Source organism: Balaenoptera musculus, chromosome 16, assembly GCF_009873245.2.
Source record: "Balaenoptera musculus isolate JJ_BM4_2016_0621 chromosome 16, mBalMus1.pri.v3, whole genome shotgun sequence".
NCBI lineage: Eukaryota > Metazoa > Chordata > Mammalia > Artiodactyla > Balaenopteridae > Balaenoptera > Balaenoptera musculus.
Genome location: NC_045800.1, coordinates 19,352,889 through 19,368,511, shown reverse-complemented (window position 1 = coordinate 19,368,511; position 15,623 = coordinate 19,352,889). Strand labels below are relative to the sequence as shown.

The 15,623-nt window shown below is 50.2% G+C and overlaps 1 protein-coding gene across 2 annotated transcripts in view; it reads left to right on the top strand.

Annotated features, from left to right (window-relative positions):
• RBM20 (RNA binding motif protein 20) overlaps nucleotides 1-15,623 on the top strand; it is a 205,802-nt gene that overhangs the window by 168,502 nt on the left and 21,677 nt on the right. For both annotated transcript variants that reach the window (XR_005016809.1, XM_036828612.1), the window contains exons 8-11: nucleotides 3,488-3,567; nucleotides 6,036-6,684; nucleotides 13,146-13,250; nucleotides 14,625-15,285. Coding sequence is in view for 1 of the 2 variants with exons in the window: in XM_036828612.1 (XP_036684507.1) it covers nucleotides 3,488-3,567; nucleotides 6,036-6,684; nucleotides 13,146-13,250; nucleotides 14,625-15,285 (1,495 nt within the window). In the remaining variant the exon portion in view is untranslated. The remainder of the gene's footprint in view (nucleotides 1-3,487; nucleotides 3,568-6,035; nucleotides 6,685-13,145; nucleotides 13,251-14,624; nucleotides 15,286-15,623) is intronic.

The following is a 15,623-nucleotide window of genomic DNA, read 5'->3' as shown; positions in this document are numbered from 1 at the left end:
ATGCTGGCCCAGCATCTGCCTCCCTCTGAGGGCACACTTCCCTGGGACTGTATGGGGCTTGGAAGCTCACCCTTGTCCTAAAGTAGCAAGATGTGTTGACCAAGAGCACTGTGGATGGTCCCCTGGGGGCTTGTTGACAGTGGAAATGGATTTACCGTGGGGGGGGGTTCAGTATACCATTCTGTCTACTTTTGTGTGTGTTTGAAATGTTCTGCAATAAAAAGGTACCTCCAAACATCATCGCAGACCTACTCTGTTCTCTTCCATTTCCATTCCCCTGCAGCGATTACAGCTTTATTGTACCTGCCTCCTTTATACCTTTAACCACAGGATAACGAGGCCAGGCCTGAAGAGGAAGATTGAGAGGATTTTCTTAGAGTGAAAAGTTGACTCTGTTATTTGAAAGTCTTTGGCCACTTCTGACTCCTTCTCAGATGGCAGCTGGCAGGGTGTTTGGGCCAGAGAGTGCCAACAATTTGGAATTATCACTTAAAAGAGAGAAACTGACCTCTGGTCCTCAGAGGGGGGTCATAGTGCCTGTGACCGCCAGCCCCAGCGTATAGTATTTGCAGATTGTCATGATCTTTCTCGTCAGCCCATCCCTCCATCTCTCCAGCCAGTCATCGTGGAGCGCTCATTCCATGCGGGGCCCTGTGCCACTAACGGCTGTGATCGATAACCCTATTCCCTGCCTCACCGGGGCCGTGCTACCTGAACAGAAGGAACTTCAGGGGGCACTGGGCTGACAGTGGCCCCAGGAGGCTGTTCTGTGATTGGGAAAATAAGGGGCAAGGAAATAGTTAAGCCCAGAAGACGCTCTTCTAGCCCCCAAAGAACTCTGGATGCATCTCTTTGACCCCCGGGGGACCACATTAGGCCACTAGAGGATGTTTCCATCTGTGGTGCTTGATTGGCTGCTCTGCCCTCATCAGGGGGCACCCAGAGGGGAAGGGCCCGAGGGGCTGCTGTCTGTGGTGATGGAGGTGCAGAAGGCACCATGAGCTCCTAGAACACCTCTGGCTCTGACGTTGGCCTGCCCTGCCCGTCCCTGCAGGTCTCAACCCCACCACCCATGCTACCCCTGGGTAACCGGCAAAACCTCAGCTGCTCCCTGACCAGGCCCCCTGCTCTCACACCAGGCTCTCCTGGATCTGGACCGGAAGGAACAATCACGAGGGTTTGAGATTCCAGAGAGCAGAAGAAAAGTGTTGGGGACTTTGGGGACTCTTTTTTGCCACAGAAAGTCCCTGATCCAACCCCCTCAGGGAATTTGTGTGTTCTGAAAAGTCACCATGGTATATTGTACCCGGTTTGGGGGCACATTCTTTAGCCTTCGCCTATTCCAGCTTGGTAGGGTGAGGACAGATTTGGGACTTGGGATGTGGCCTCCCCGGTGCCAGGAGGTCTCATCACATGTCCCTGCACTTGATCCTGATGGCTCCCGCCGGCTTCCCCAAGCTGGCCGGCATGGAGGCAGTGCTGCAGTGGGTCTCCTGGGGACCAGCCATCCCAGGCGGGCCTCTTCCATGATGGTGCAGTAGGCAACTTCCACCTTGTGGCCCAAGGGGGGGAGGCAGGAGGAAGACCCACTCAGTGGAATCACCTCCACGTGAACCTTCTCGTTCTACCCACAGGTGGTGACCAACAACGCTGGCGGGAGGACAGATGGTCTCGGGTGGGGTGGAAGGAAGCATCCTGGGCAGTAGCCTTCTTCTCCGCCCAGGCCCACAGCCCCAGCTCTTTTCTTGCTTGGCCTTCAGTCTCTGCTTCTGGCCCAGTTTAAGCAGCTCAGGTGCCAGTTGACAGCGCAGGGCTTGGGTGATCTGGTTACTTGTAGGTGACACTTCCATATGCTTACAGAGGGTCAACCTTTATAGCTACAGTCAGACGAAAGGGACCATTTGCCAAAAGTGTGAGGCTCCTTTCAGGTGGGTATCCTGACCAGTGCTCAGTTCCTGGGCCTTTTCTTGAACGGGGATTGACTGCCTTCTTGACCTCCTCCTTCTTCACGACCACTTCCTTCTCTTTGATGTTCTCTCCTCTTGCATTTCGAGTTGACAAGAGATCCCTCCCTTGCTTGAACATTTTACATCCTTTCCCTAAGTCCGAGCTCTGACGTCTCCCCTGAAACCACAGGCAGCTCCTCCTTTATCCTCTCCTGAACTGTTTTCCCAGCCCAAGCTTCAATCTTAACAATAACACAGATAAGCAGCTGCGCACTCAGAGGACTCACAGAATTCTAGTCCCACCTAATCACAGAGCTCATTTCATATCTCTGGTCCTGGGTTTCACACCTATAAAATGAGATATTTGATGAGACCTAACATTTGTATAGCTCTAAGATTTCATTATCCTTTGTTAAGTACGTAGGAAAAAAATTGAGGATAAAAAGAGCAGTTGATTAAGTTTCTTAAAATAATTCTTTGTCAAAAGTTGACATCATAGACTGAGGGTTTTTAGGTCTTGTTTTAACATCAGTATTATTGAGATATAATTTACATACCATAAATTCAGCCTGTTCCGTATATTTTAATTGAATGGATGAATTTTGTGTAGTCTTTTGGAAAATGCTTCCATCCTTTCTTCTGTGCTCATGAATTTCTTATTTTAATCATTTATTTTTTATTGTTTTGTTAACGTTTGGCCATTCTGGGTTTAGGAAAGGGCTTTGGTTGGGATTTGGGAGCTGGCTTGGTCCTGTCCTGGCACAGTCATTCCGTGGTAACTTCTGGGAAGGGCAGAGCCTTTGGGTGCCTGGCATCCTCAGCTGTGAAACCTGGCTCACAGCCTGCACTGCCCACCTTGCAGATTTACGTTGAGCACCAAATGACCCCTGCGGAGCACCGCACTGAAGTCAGGAGTTGCAGGAAGCGTGGGGCATAGAAAGGACCTTGGAGTTAAAATGCCTGTTGTCAAGTCCTGATTTTCTAATGATCTCTGTGACGTTGAATGTGTTCCTTAACACAGCACAACCCCAGGAGTCACCCTAGAACACAATGAGGCTGGTGACTGGAGCTGTGCCAGGCAGAACTCTGCCTCAGCGACCTCTCTGGGTCTCAGTTTCCTCAGGTGTAAAATGTGGAGGCTGCATATTAGTGATCTTCAAGTCTCTTTCCAAGTTATAATGCCTGCCTCCCTCCCGCCCTCTTTCCCTTCCTTCCTTTCACATTTTAGATATTTTCTTTTATTCGGAAGGAGGTGGGAGGTGGGTATTAACAAATGCTGCTTTTTCCCAGCGTGTGGATGGTGAGCCTCAGGCTCCTTCCTTCCCAGCTCAGTGGATGCCACGTGCCCTGGACCACTCAGCCCCACCACCATTCAGCATTATTCTCATACTCCTCAGCCTCTGCATTAAACTTTTTCTTCCCCTAAAAAGGCACTTTCCCCCCTTTGGTGGACAGGGCAATGAACCCAAGTCCTAGCTGCTTCCTTCTGGTGTTTGCAAGGCCGTCTCTGGTCTGATGGTGACCCCTCTGACTTTGCCTAGAAACCTGGGAAAACCGTGGCTGCCATCATCCAGGACATCCATTCCCAGAGGGAGAGGGACATGTTCCGGGAAGCAGACAGGTGAGGCCCGGTCTTAGGTCTCAGGGCAGATTCTGGGTCATTGGAACATTCTGCCCTTTCTCTTTCTTAGGGGTATTTGAGTCACTCTGTGCTCTGCCCTTGCCTCTGCCCTGTCCATCAGCCTCTCTGGGCCCTATATTTCCACGTGCCTGATGGAACGCATCAGTCCAGTCCAGTGCTCAGGTTAAACCTCAGAAAAGTTCAGGATGCTAAGCTTCCCCTCAGCTGCTCCTCCTTTGTTGTCAAGGAGTATAGGAGGGGATCTGCTGATATATGGCTCTCAGGGGCAAATGTACACGCTCTTAAAACAGCCTGAAAGTGTGCCTGTGTGTTGTGTGTGTTGTGCATGTGTGTTTGGTGTGTGTTGTGGTTGTATTGTGTGTGTGGTGTCTTGTATGTATGTGTGTTGTGTGTATGGTGTGTGTTGTGTGGTTGTACTGTGCGTGTTGTGTTTTGTGTGTGTGTGGTATGTGTTTGTATTGTGTGTTGTGTGGTTGTATTGTGTTTGTGGTGTGTTGTATGTGTGTGTGGTGTGTTCTGTGTGTGTGTGTTTGGTGTGTGTTGTATGGTTGTACTGCGTGTGTTGTGTTTTGTGTGTGTGTGGTATGTGTTTGTGTTGTGTGGTTGTATTGTGTGTGTGGTGTGTTCTGTGTGTGTTGTTTGGCTGTATTGTGTGTGGTGTGTTTTGTGTGTGTGTGTGGTGTGTGTTTGGTGTGTTGTGTGGTTGTATTGTGTGTGTGGTGTGTGTAGTGTGGTGTGTGTGTTATGTGTGTTTGGTGTGTTGTGTGGTTGTACTGTGTGTTGTGTTTTGTGTGTGTGTGGTATGTGTATTGTGTGTTGTGTGTTTGTGTGGTGTGGTGTGTGTTGTGTTGTAGTGTGTCTGTGGTGTATGTGGTACATGTGTGGGTGTATGTGTGTGGTGTGTATGTGTGTGTGGTGTGAGTGTATGTGTGGTGTGTGGTGTGTTGTGTTTGGTGTGTGTGGTGTGTTGTGTGTGTTTGGTGTGTGTTGTGTGGTTGCATTTTGTGTTGTGTGTGTTGGTGTGTTGTGTGGTTGTATTGTGTGTTGTGTGTGTTTGGTGTGTGTTGTGTTGTGTGTGTGTGGTATATGTGTATGTGGTACGTGTGTGGGTGTATATGTGTGGTGTGGGTGTGTGTGTGGTGTGTGGTGTGGGTGTCTTCTGTTTACAGCCAGCCCTTGATTTTTCTTGAGCTGAATGTAGGTGTAGAAACATCCATGACCTGACCAGTCATTTACTCTGAACATTGAGTGCAGTCACATTTCCAACTCATTTCTCCCAGCTGAAGTTGTGACCCTGCCAAGCCCAGGCTACAAGTTCACCACTGTCACTGCCCTATGGAGACAGTCCCTGCAGAGGCCACTGTGGAAAACAGCAGAAGCGGCACCTGGCCGGCACATTCTGTAGTTCTTACCCAGGGCTGCCGCAGATGGCACTCTAACCTCGCTGCAGAGGGCCCAGCCCAGGCTGCTTCCCCAGTGGAGGTCAAGGCTGGTCCCAGTGAGCCATGTCTCTTGTCCCCTGGTCAGTGAGGACTGCGTGATTTTCCTGTATTTGGGAACCAAATGAAAGTTGCCTGTCCTTTTAGAATGTCAGGTGGATGACTCAGTTGACCTGCTTAATAACAACCTGTGTGTGTGTGTGTGTGTGTGTGTGTGTGTATGTATGTGTATCGTATGTAGCTGTTCAGGTTTGGGATTTTTGTTCGTTTGTTTGTTTTTAATATTATGGTTGTTTGGGTTTTTAAAAGACGTGTGAAGCACACCGTGACCCTGCAGTTCTGTGGTAGAGTCGGGGGGCAAATGACCAAGAGGTCTTGCTCTGAACGCTATACGGGCTGGGGTCTCTTTCTGGGTTTCTGTTTCTTCGTCTGATATATGAGCAGGTCAGAGCTCTAAGGATTCTTCCAACCCCAAAATGCCTTCCTAGGGAAATGGAGCCCAAGAGGTGGCCTTTATTTCGGTAGAGGCCAGGTGGAGGGGCGGCTTCCGTCTCATAGTCAAGAGGTCAGCTGATTGAACCCCGGGGTTAGGCAGTCTTGCCCACCAGGCTGGACCAGGGCAACCTGGCCCACAGCCGCCCCACCCCCAGGAGAGTCTCCTGCTCCCTGAGTGTAGCTCATTTCCAAGAGGAGGAGAGCTGGGGTGAGCCAAAACAGCCCAAGTTTTCATCCCAGTTCCTAGGAGCAGCATGAGTAAAGGGGCAGAAAGCCCCCAGGACCGTGCTCAGGGAAAATCCCTCCCAGAAGCCTGGAGGGAGGACGAGCTTGCTCCTGGACCTCTCTGTGCACTCCTCGCGGTTGTGGTGAAGCGTGTATGGCCAGGTGGGGTCACGTGCATGGCCAGGTGGGGTCACGTGCACAGTATGTCTGTTGCAGAGACGGGGTGTATCTGGGGATGGAGGCTGAGGGAGGTGCAGATTCTAAAACGGCTCCTTTGCTCCCTCACAGATACGGCCCAGAAAGGCCAAGATCTCGAAGTCCGGTGAGCCGTTCATTGTCCCCGAGGTCCCACACGCCGAGCTTCACCTCCTGCAGCTCTTCTCACAGCCCCCTGGGCCCCTCTCGGGCCGACTGGGGCAACGGCCGGGACTCGTGGGAGCACTCTCCCTACGCCAGGAGGGAGGAAGAGCGAGGCCCGGTCCCCTGGAGGGAGAACGGGGAGGACAAGAGGGAGAGGACGGACACGTGGGCGCATGACCGCAAACAGTACCCCCGGCAGCTGGACAAGGCCGAGTTAGATGAGCGACTGGAAGGAGGGAGGGGCTACCGAGAAAGGCACCCGAGGTCTGGGTCCCCCAACCCGCTCCACTCCACGTCGGGATACAAAAGCCGAGAAGACGGCTACTACCGCAAAGAGTCCAAGGGCAAATCGGACAAGTATCTGAAGCAGCAGCAGGATGTCCCTGGGAGGTCCAGGAGGAAAAATGAGGCCAGGCTGCGGGAAGGCAGACACCCGCCGCCTGACGACTCGGGCAGGGAAGACGGGCTGGAACCGAAGGGCACCAAGTCGAAGCAGAGTGAGAAAACCAGAACCAAGAGACCTGATAGAGACCAAGAAGGAGCTGATAGGAAAGAAAGCAGAATGGCAGAGAATGAGGTAATGATGTAATCCCTTCCGCCAGGTAAGGAGAGGCAGGTCCCACGGGAGAATACTATTAATAGAATGGTGATGAACGTTTATTGAGTGAATGAGACGTCTACTGAACGTTTACTCTGTACCAGGCACTGTGCTAAACACTTTATCTCAATTTAATTCTCACGGCAAGCCTATGAGGTAATACTAGTAATAATACTATCACTGCTATAGATGAGGAAACCGAGGCACAGAGAGTTTAAGTTAGTTGCCCAAGGACACACAGTCAGGAAATGGTGGAGCTGGAATGGTGATCTGGCTCCAAATCCCACAGCACCCGGCTACCTTTACTAGAAATTAGGCAGGGACGTGATGCAAAGTCCTTCTATTTTGTCTGTTTGTCTAGAGTGGAACGGCCCTGAGGTATTTGCACCCACAGACTGTGCCGGGGGAGATTAGACCTTTGGTTCGCTCCATCCTCTCTCCTGCCAAAAGCGTCTACCAGTGTTGGGGCTTTGATGAGAGGTGGTAAAGGAGAAGCAGCCACCACCCATTCAGTGATACTGGGCACCCAGGGCTTGATGTATTTCTCTAGACCCAGTCCACAGTGTCTTCCTTCCGCTGGAATAAAAGTGCTCAGCAGCTGGCTGGCACCTTTTATCCAAGTGCTTCATCCAGGGCTCACAGCGTGCTGCACGACTTCAGTTCACACAGTGGGTCACAAGGAGGACTCTGGGTACCAGGTTTATACTCTAGTTTGGCTTGCAGTTCCTTCTTGCCAGAGCCGCCTGCACTTAAGTAGGAATGGGGTGGTGGAGGTTGGCGAGGAGGTGGGGGTGGCCTGCATAAAGAATCCAGTTAAAAAATCCTGCATGCATATTTTCTCGTCTGACCCAGGAGCTGTTGACAGTGACTAAGTCCAAATAAGAATCCCAGGCCTCAACTCCATGAACACTGAAGGGCCGTGCTTTGGCCACGACTTTATTCCTACATGCATTGCCGGGGGGTGTGCTAGGCACAGGGGTTCAAAGATGAGTAGGAAGTAGTCATGTTATGGCAGAGATTAAGTTCTAGTGGTGGAAGCCAACCTACAAAAATAATTTACATACAGTGGGGCCCCTGCTGGAGTTGAGTGGACAGTCAGCTCTGCACAGGAGAGAAGGAAAGCTGCACAGAGGAGGTGACATTTGAGCTGGACATCGAAAGTGGGGAAAAAAGCAATTTGGGAAGCAGCAAGGGCAAAAGTGAGAAAGGAAGACTTTTTTTATTGCTGATTTATAATACATTAGTTTCAGGTTTACAATGTAGTGATTTGCTATTTTATAGATTACACTCCATTTAAAGTTATTATAAAATATTGGCTATATTCCCCGTGCTTTACAATATATCCTTGTTGCTTACTTATTTTATACATAGCAGTTTATACCCCTTAATCCCCTACCCCTATCTTGCCCCTCCCACCTTCCCAGTCCCCACTGGTAACTACTCTTTTGTTCTCTGTATCTGTGAGCTCTTTTCTGTTTTGTTATATTCATTCATTTGTTTTATTTTTTAGATTCCACACATAAGTGATAACATACAGTACTTGTCTTTCTCTGTCTGACTTATTTCACTAAACATAATTCCCTCCAGGTCTATCTATGTTGTTGCAAATGGCGTTATTTCATTCTTTTTTACGGCCGAGTAATACTCCAGGTTCTTCATAACAGGGAAGACTGTTTTGAAGAACCTGGAGATACTCAACGTGGCTGCATCTTTAGGGCATATTAAAGGGTAATGTTTTTAAGAAGTAAAATCATGGCTCTCATACAAACATAAAATGAATACCTGTCAAAGGTATTGCTTAACTCAATTAATGAGGGAACCAGTAAGATGTAAAAGGCTGTTCAGAGGAGAATCCAAAGAGCAGGCATATAGAGGCACTCAGTAATGCTGAGATGAATTTGCTAATAGATGTGAAACTGGCCTCTTCTGTGGGAATCAGTGGCACTTCCAGCAGATAAAGTTCCTTCGCATCTCTATGAACAAGAATCATTTGTACTATTATCCTATTTCGGCAATTTACAAAGTTGTGAAATAGCTCAGTTCAAGCTAATGAAAGGTGCAGACTCCGATAGAATCAGGTACCCTGGAAGGGTGCTAGACAAATGCCCAGCCTTACACTGGAAGGACTCCCAGCAGTCTTTTTTGCCCATCTCAAAGTCTGCCACAACTTCCCCTGGCAGAGCAAGGGAAGCACAGGAGACAAGATTAGGGAAGTGGGTGGGGTGGGCCCATGAAGGACCTCTTGTGTGTACTTGAACTGGATCCAGAGGACCTGTGAACCAGTGGATGTTTTTAAGAAGAGTGTCTATGCTCAGAGGTGTCCAAGGGGCTGGTGATGGGTCAGTACCTTGAGAAAAGAAGGAAAGAGAGCAAGAGTTAGCAGGGCCTCAAGGCCTCATACACATACCACCAGTCTGGAACCCTCTGTCCCCCATGGCAAAGGGGCGGAGCTGTCCCGTTGCCCTCCTACCCACACTTTTGAGACTCTTCTTTGGTAACTTCTCCTATTGTACCCACCCTGCTTTCACTGGTTTGCACAACATTGCTCATTCACGGTGACGCACGCTGTGGATCATCCCAAGAGCCCCTGCTGCAAAAAAAAGCTTCCCAGAAAGGCCCCGTGGGTTTCCCCACAATTCTGCCCTTCTCGTAGGTTCTGCCTCTAATAGCCCTAGAGCGGGGTCAGTAGGGACTTGTTGGGGTCCCCAACAGATTGTTTCTGTGGATTTGGAGCCAGGCAGCCCAATACCATTTGTTGGAATAACAGCAGAACAAAGAGATTTCCTCACTGATCTCATCACAATCTTGAGAACAGCCTAGAACCCACAGGGTTGCCCCAGGAGTCCGAGAACAGGCGGCAACTAAACTTGGGGAATGAAGGCAGCAGGGCTGAGGACAGGGTCCCTGCCTTTCTTATGATATACCAGGCACCTCCCACCACAGGGCCTTTGCACGTGTTCCCCTGCCTGGGAGTCCCTCCCCCACCAAAGTCCATGTGGCTCCCTGCTCACTGTCACAGTCTCCCAAGTTTATTCCTGGCCACCACATAAAATCACAACATCCTAACCCACTTCTTTTCCTTCCCTGCTTTCTTTTTCTCGGTGGCATCTGTCTCCTTCCGACCTATCCCCTAATGTCTTTATTTATTTTATTTAGAGTCTGTTCTCCCTCCCAACCCTCCCCTACCCCCATCCCCCATGTAACCCCCATGAGGGCAGGAATTTTTGTCTGCTGTGCTCACTGCCCTGCCCCCAGCTCCTAGATTAGGGCTTGGCCCAGAGTGGACATTCAATAAGTATTTGTTGAAGGAATGAATGACTGAACCCAGACTCTGGAGGTAGAGGCCTGGCTTCTTAGAACCAAGTCACACCCTGTTCTTCTCAGCCTCAGTTTTCTTGTTTGTGAAATGGGTGTGATCACAAGGCTGCTGTAGGACTTTAACAAGCTTGTGCTCACGGGAAACCCTGGGAGGTTCTGGAGAGAGTGCCCAGTGCTGGGGAAGCCAGTGTGTGCACTGCTCAGTGTTTCTGGGTGGCCACAGCCAGACATGAGGCCCAGCCCTGACCATGAGACCAGAGGTAAAAAAAAAGAAGTCAAGTCACTGAATAGGGAGTCTTGGAAAAGAAGCGCTCCCCCACTTTCCTGGAAGGGGCATCAGAGTTTATAGAACCAGGTGCCTAGAGAAGGGAAGCCAGGCAGCTGACACAGACCAGACAGCATGATTGAAGCCGAGGTGGAGAGCTGGGACCGTGGTGGACCAAGCAGGAGGTACCTGTCTGTTGGGGCAGCCACTGCTCAGCTCCATTCTGTGGCTGCCATTCAGCCACAGCTGCCCTGTGTCGTCAGATTTCCCACTTCTTAGAGCAAGACCAAAGTCCAGATGCAGGTATCTGTATGAAATTTCCCACGTTTTAGAAACTGTATAGAACAAAACATGTCTGTGGGCCAGATGGAGCCCCAGGCGTCCCCAGAACGCAGCCCCCAGTATAAACAATCCATAGGAGACAGAAATAGCAAACCCACTTATGTTCAGTTCAAAGCCCAGACAGAGACCCAAGCATGCTGGGAGGCAGGTGTGTACTTGTCATTCACTCCACCCTCTCCTACCAGTCTCCATTCTTGTACTGACCAGTGTTCGTGGAGCACCTGGCGCTGGGGCTGCAGTTGTGAGTCAAAGCTAAAATGACTCTTGATCTTGTAGAGCTCATGGTCTAATGAAAAACATGCTAATCAAATAATTCCTTAAATGGGTACCCGAGTGTGAGTGTGAAGTGCTAAGGAGATGGAGGATACAGTGCTGTTAGTGCCAGTAACCAGGGGTCCCCTAACCTCCGGTTAGGAACCGGGCTGCACAGCAGGAGGTGAGCGGCGGGCAGGCGAGCAAAGCTTCACCTGCCGCTCCCCATCGCTCCCCGTCACTGGCGTTACCGCCTGAGCCATCCCCCGCCCCCCCCCATCCCTCCCCGTCCATGGAAAAATTGTCTTCCACGAAACCAGTCCCTGGTGCCAAAAAGGTTGGGGACCACTGCCTGTCACGAATCAGAGGCTCTCCTTGGTTAGGATGTGGCTGCTGGGGTTGAAAGGAAAGGTGGGTATTTACTGGGTGAAGCAAAGGGGAAGCGAACGAAATGTTCAAGCAAGAAGGTGCAGTGAGGATATGATAGATTTTGCATTTTGGAGTCATCATTCCTCATCGCCTCAGGGAGAATACACTTGAGAGGAGGCTACAGAGCAGAAGTGGAAGACCAGTTAGGAGGTGGTTTAGCAGTAACCCCGGCCCTGTGGTGGCAGCCCTGCTTGCAGCAGCTGGGACCTAACACATCGGTCCCTGAGCTGGTTGGTGGCAGGGTGGGACGAGTGCCTTGGTTGCATTTGTCTGTTCCCTGTAAGCTGCTGTCACCTGGAAAGGATCCCAGGGCCAGGGGTGCACTGAAGGGCACCGCTCTGTCTCCTTTGCCTGCAGGGAGGGAGAGCAGGTCCGCCTGGCGGGGGGCTTTCGGCGGCCAGGCCGTCCCTGCCTCTCCCAGCTTGAACTGGAGGGAGTCTCTCTACTGTGTTGACCTGGGCGTGTGCTGCAGGAACTGCCTGGGAAGGGTAAGGGCTATTTATTTTGACAAGGGAGGGCCGTGGATAATTTATTCAGGAAGACAAAAATAAAGAAAAGGGGTCCCCTGTTGGTAGAAGCTCTGGGTTCTGAGGGCTAAAAAGGCATTTGGAGCTGCTTTGAGCTCAGGTCAGCTCAGAAGGCTGGAGCAGAGCTTCCGCTCCGAACGCCGGAAAGAGCAAAGACTCGAGGATTTAAACTGTCTTTCCCTGTCCCATAACAACTGGTTAAACCCGTCAGCCCTGAGCTCCTGCCCCGGCTGCCTCCTTGTTGGCAAAGACGGGTGTGTCTGCTCATAAGAAATCAGAGCGAGAGTGGTTTACTTTGAGCCAACCTCGGCCAAAATTGTCGAGAAAATGCAACTTGCTCCCAAGAATGCCCAGGAACAGTGATTGATTTGGTGGCCAAAGTTTGTCATGGGAGAATGTCCTCCTCAAACTTCTGAAATGGGGATTGGCAAACTTTTTCTACAAAACACCAGAGAGTAACTATTTTAGGCATATGGGCCAAGAGGCAAAATTGAGGATATTATGTAGGTAATATAATATAAGCATTTAACATGCAGCCATTTAGAGACATGAGAAGCATTGTTAATTCGCAGACTGTACAAAAAAGAGGAACTGGATCAGATTTGGCTTGAGGACTATCGTTGGCTGACCCCTGTTTTCAAGGCTGGTCAGAGACCCTAATTCTCAAAGCAAATATCTGCTTTCAGTTGTTCAATTTCCCAGACATGAGCACTAGCGTGAGGGACTTAATCTGAGGGAGGGAATAGGAGGAAGGAAGACGGGGCAGCATTGCTAGTTGGGGCTATAGCTCTAGGACAGACATAAGGCAAAAGAGAGGTGAGAGGGGCCCTGATTGGGTGACAACACCCTTCCTACCCATAAGTGGCCTGGAGGTGATATTTTTTATGGCTAAGACTGATCTGTTGGTGAGATGTCACCATGATGGTTGTGAACCCCAGGGTCAGTTCCCCCTTGGCCCCTTTACTCACCCTCACTGTCTACAGATTTTACAGCTGCAAAAAGTACCCAGTTTGCCAGGGATGTCTGTCTCCCTAAAGCCCTGAGGCCAGCCGTGAAGACATATCTGTGCCTCCGTTTGTATGACCTTGGGCAAGTTACTTAACCTCTCTGAGCCTCAGTTTCCCCATCTATATAATGAAGATGATAATAGCACCTGCCTCTGAGGGGTTTTGTGAGGATGAAGGAAGTGATGTGTGTGAAACACATCCGACAGCATTAGCTGTGCTCAATAGTGTTGTTTTCCTCTTGGCGTGCCCTCTGCCACTTCTCACTGTTGACTTGATTTGTTCTGCTCTTCCTTTGGTAAGGCTGAAAAAGAGGAACAGGACAGCGTGGAAGAGAGCCCCCTGCATCTGGGCAGGCAGGAGAAAGAAACAGAGTCCTTTGATGCAGAGAACACAAAGGCAAGGAGGGTAAACTTTGTCCCAGATGCTGGCAGCGTAGCCACATCAACACAACAGCCATTGGGCCCCAAGTCACAGGCATCCCCATCCTGCCGGGTGATGACCTGCTTGCTGCATGGGATGTGTCTGAGACCCCACCAGCGGGTCTGTGAATGAAGCCAGCACTTCTTGGAGGAATGGCTTTGCCTGGGATCTTTGCACAGTCTTTATTGAGGAAATCTTTACCACATGCCTGGGCTCTGCCTCAGTCTTCAGTAACTTGGCTGCACTCATAAGAGAAAACATGTGCCCAAAAAAGACTCAGGCTTCAGAGCCAGGCTCCCAAAATAGGCAGCTGCCTTGGGAGGGGCTGGAGGAGGAAGGAGGCTTTGGGTACTCAAGCTGGGGCCCTGACCTCAGCAGGCCCTGACCCTGGGATTAACAAAACATCTACCGTGCTTGTAAAGATTATTTTACTTAATTAAAATGAAAAACCCAGTTACAGGGCTGGGGCTGCCACAGCAAAAAGAAGTGTCCTTGGAACTTGGCCAGCTTCGTGACTTTCCGGCCAGGAGAGGCGGAGAGATGAGTATCGCTGGCAGGGAAGCTGATCTCCTAAAGCTGGCTGCTGGGTCCCTGGGCTGCTGGGGACGCAACGGGAAAGTTTCGGGAGGGGCCAAGTTTGAGCCATGGCTACGGAGGGTTGCACCCTTGCTGGGAGAGGGTGTTTGGGGGAATTTTGTAGGGACTTTGCTGCAGTTAACATTTAGTGATGCCCTACATGCAAGGAAATAGCTCCAGCAAGTTGATGCATTTAGCGCTTACAACTCAATCATTCATTTGTTCAAAAACTATTTAGTTTTCAGAATTAAAAAAACATAAAATTTCCAGAAATTGATCAGAAAAAGATGAGCAGAGATTGATATCTATTAATAGGAAGCAGGCTAAATAACTTTGATTGGAATCCTACATGGGCATTAACAGTTAAGGTGTAGATGTAGATCCGATGATATAGAAACACCTCTAAGCCACATTACTGAATAAAAATGTGTTGCCCACAACTAAAAAAACAACAAAACAAAACAAAAGGAAAAAAACTATTTATTGAGCACCTACTATATACCAGGAGTTGAAATTCTTTGTCCACTTGGTGGGTTAAACATTAAGGGCTTATTCCAACTCCTGTGCTGTTTGGAGCCTCATCCTAGGGATAAATCAGTGATGAGAGACTTCAGTGGTTTACAGCTCCTAATTACCCAGTAAATGTTCCCAGGTAGGAGTAAGATTGCTCAGCATCTTTCTGGTTTGAGGGGTCCTGTGGTCAAGGTTTGCACCCTCTTCTGCTTAAATACCAAGACCCACTCCTCAGCCACCCTCTGACCTCCATTCCTCATTTGTATTCAGGAGCAAGATTCGGAAAGTGGAAGTGAGGCAGAGGGGGAGAGCTGGTACCCCACGAACATGGAGGAGCTGGTTACAGTGGACGAGGTGGGGGAGGAGGAAGATTTTATCATGGAACCGGACATCCCAGAACTGGAGGAAATTGTGCCCATCGAACAGAAGGACAGAATCTGTCCAGAAATATGTCCCTGTGTGACGACCACCTTAGACCTGGACTTAGCCAAAGAGTTCGCCAAGGAGGGAGTCAAGACCATAGGTAATGAGGCTGCGGAAATCAGCCTCAGGTCGCCCAAAGCACTGCCTTCTGCTTCCATGAGCTGTCCCAGTGACATGGACGTGGAAACGCCTGGCCTAAATCTGGATGTTGAGCGGAAGCCAACTGAACGCGAGACGGGCCTCTCACTGGAGGGCTCAGATCGCTGCGAGAAGCAGGCAGAGGGAGCAGAGAGCTCAGATGTTCGTCTGGCCCCCACACTCCAGCAAATGTCTTCCCCCACGCCAGCAGAGGAGAGGGCCTGGCAGCCTGGCCCCCTTCTTGATGACTGTAAGGCCAGAGGGACCCTGGAAGATGGGGCTGGTGAAGGCAGCCCCTTGGAGGAGAAAGCCAGCCCCTTCACCGAAACAGACCTCCAAAGCCAGGCCTGCCAAGGAGCGTCGACCCAGGGTAACTACCTCCTTTTTCTCCTGTGCGGTTGGGTTGACCGGACCACTGCTTCCCTAGAGCAGTGTATGGGCATGTGCAGGCTGGACCGGACAGAAGTAAGGTTTCAGCCAGCCTGAAAGCTGGTGCAGAAGGCAAGCTTAACAGCCTAGCTAAATCGTTAGAGCTTTTAGGCAATTGGTGTAAAGGAAGTCGGATGGGAGGCCACACGTTTCTGAGAAGCAGACTCAGATAGGAGGACTTCTCTGAATTTACAGGATCCCAGATGGACTCTGCCAACTAAATTAGCAAATGTTTGGAGTTATCAAAGGAGCTTTGCTTCCTAAGGATCAGCAAGCAGC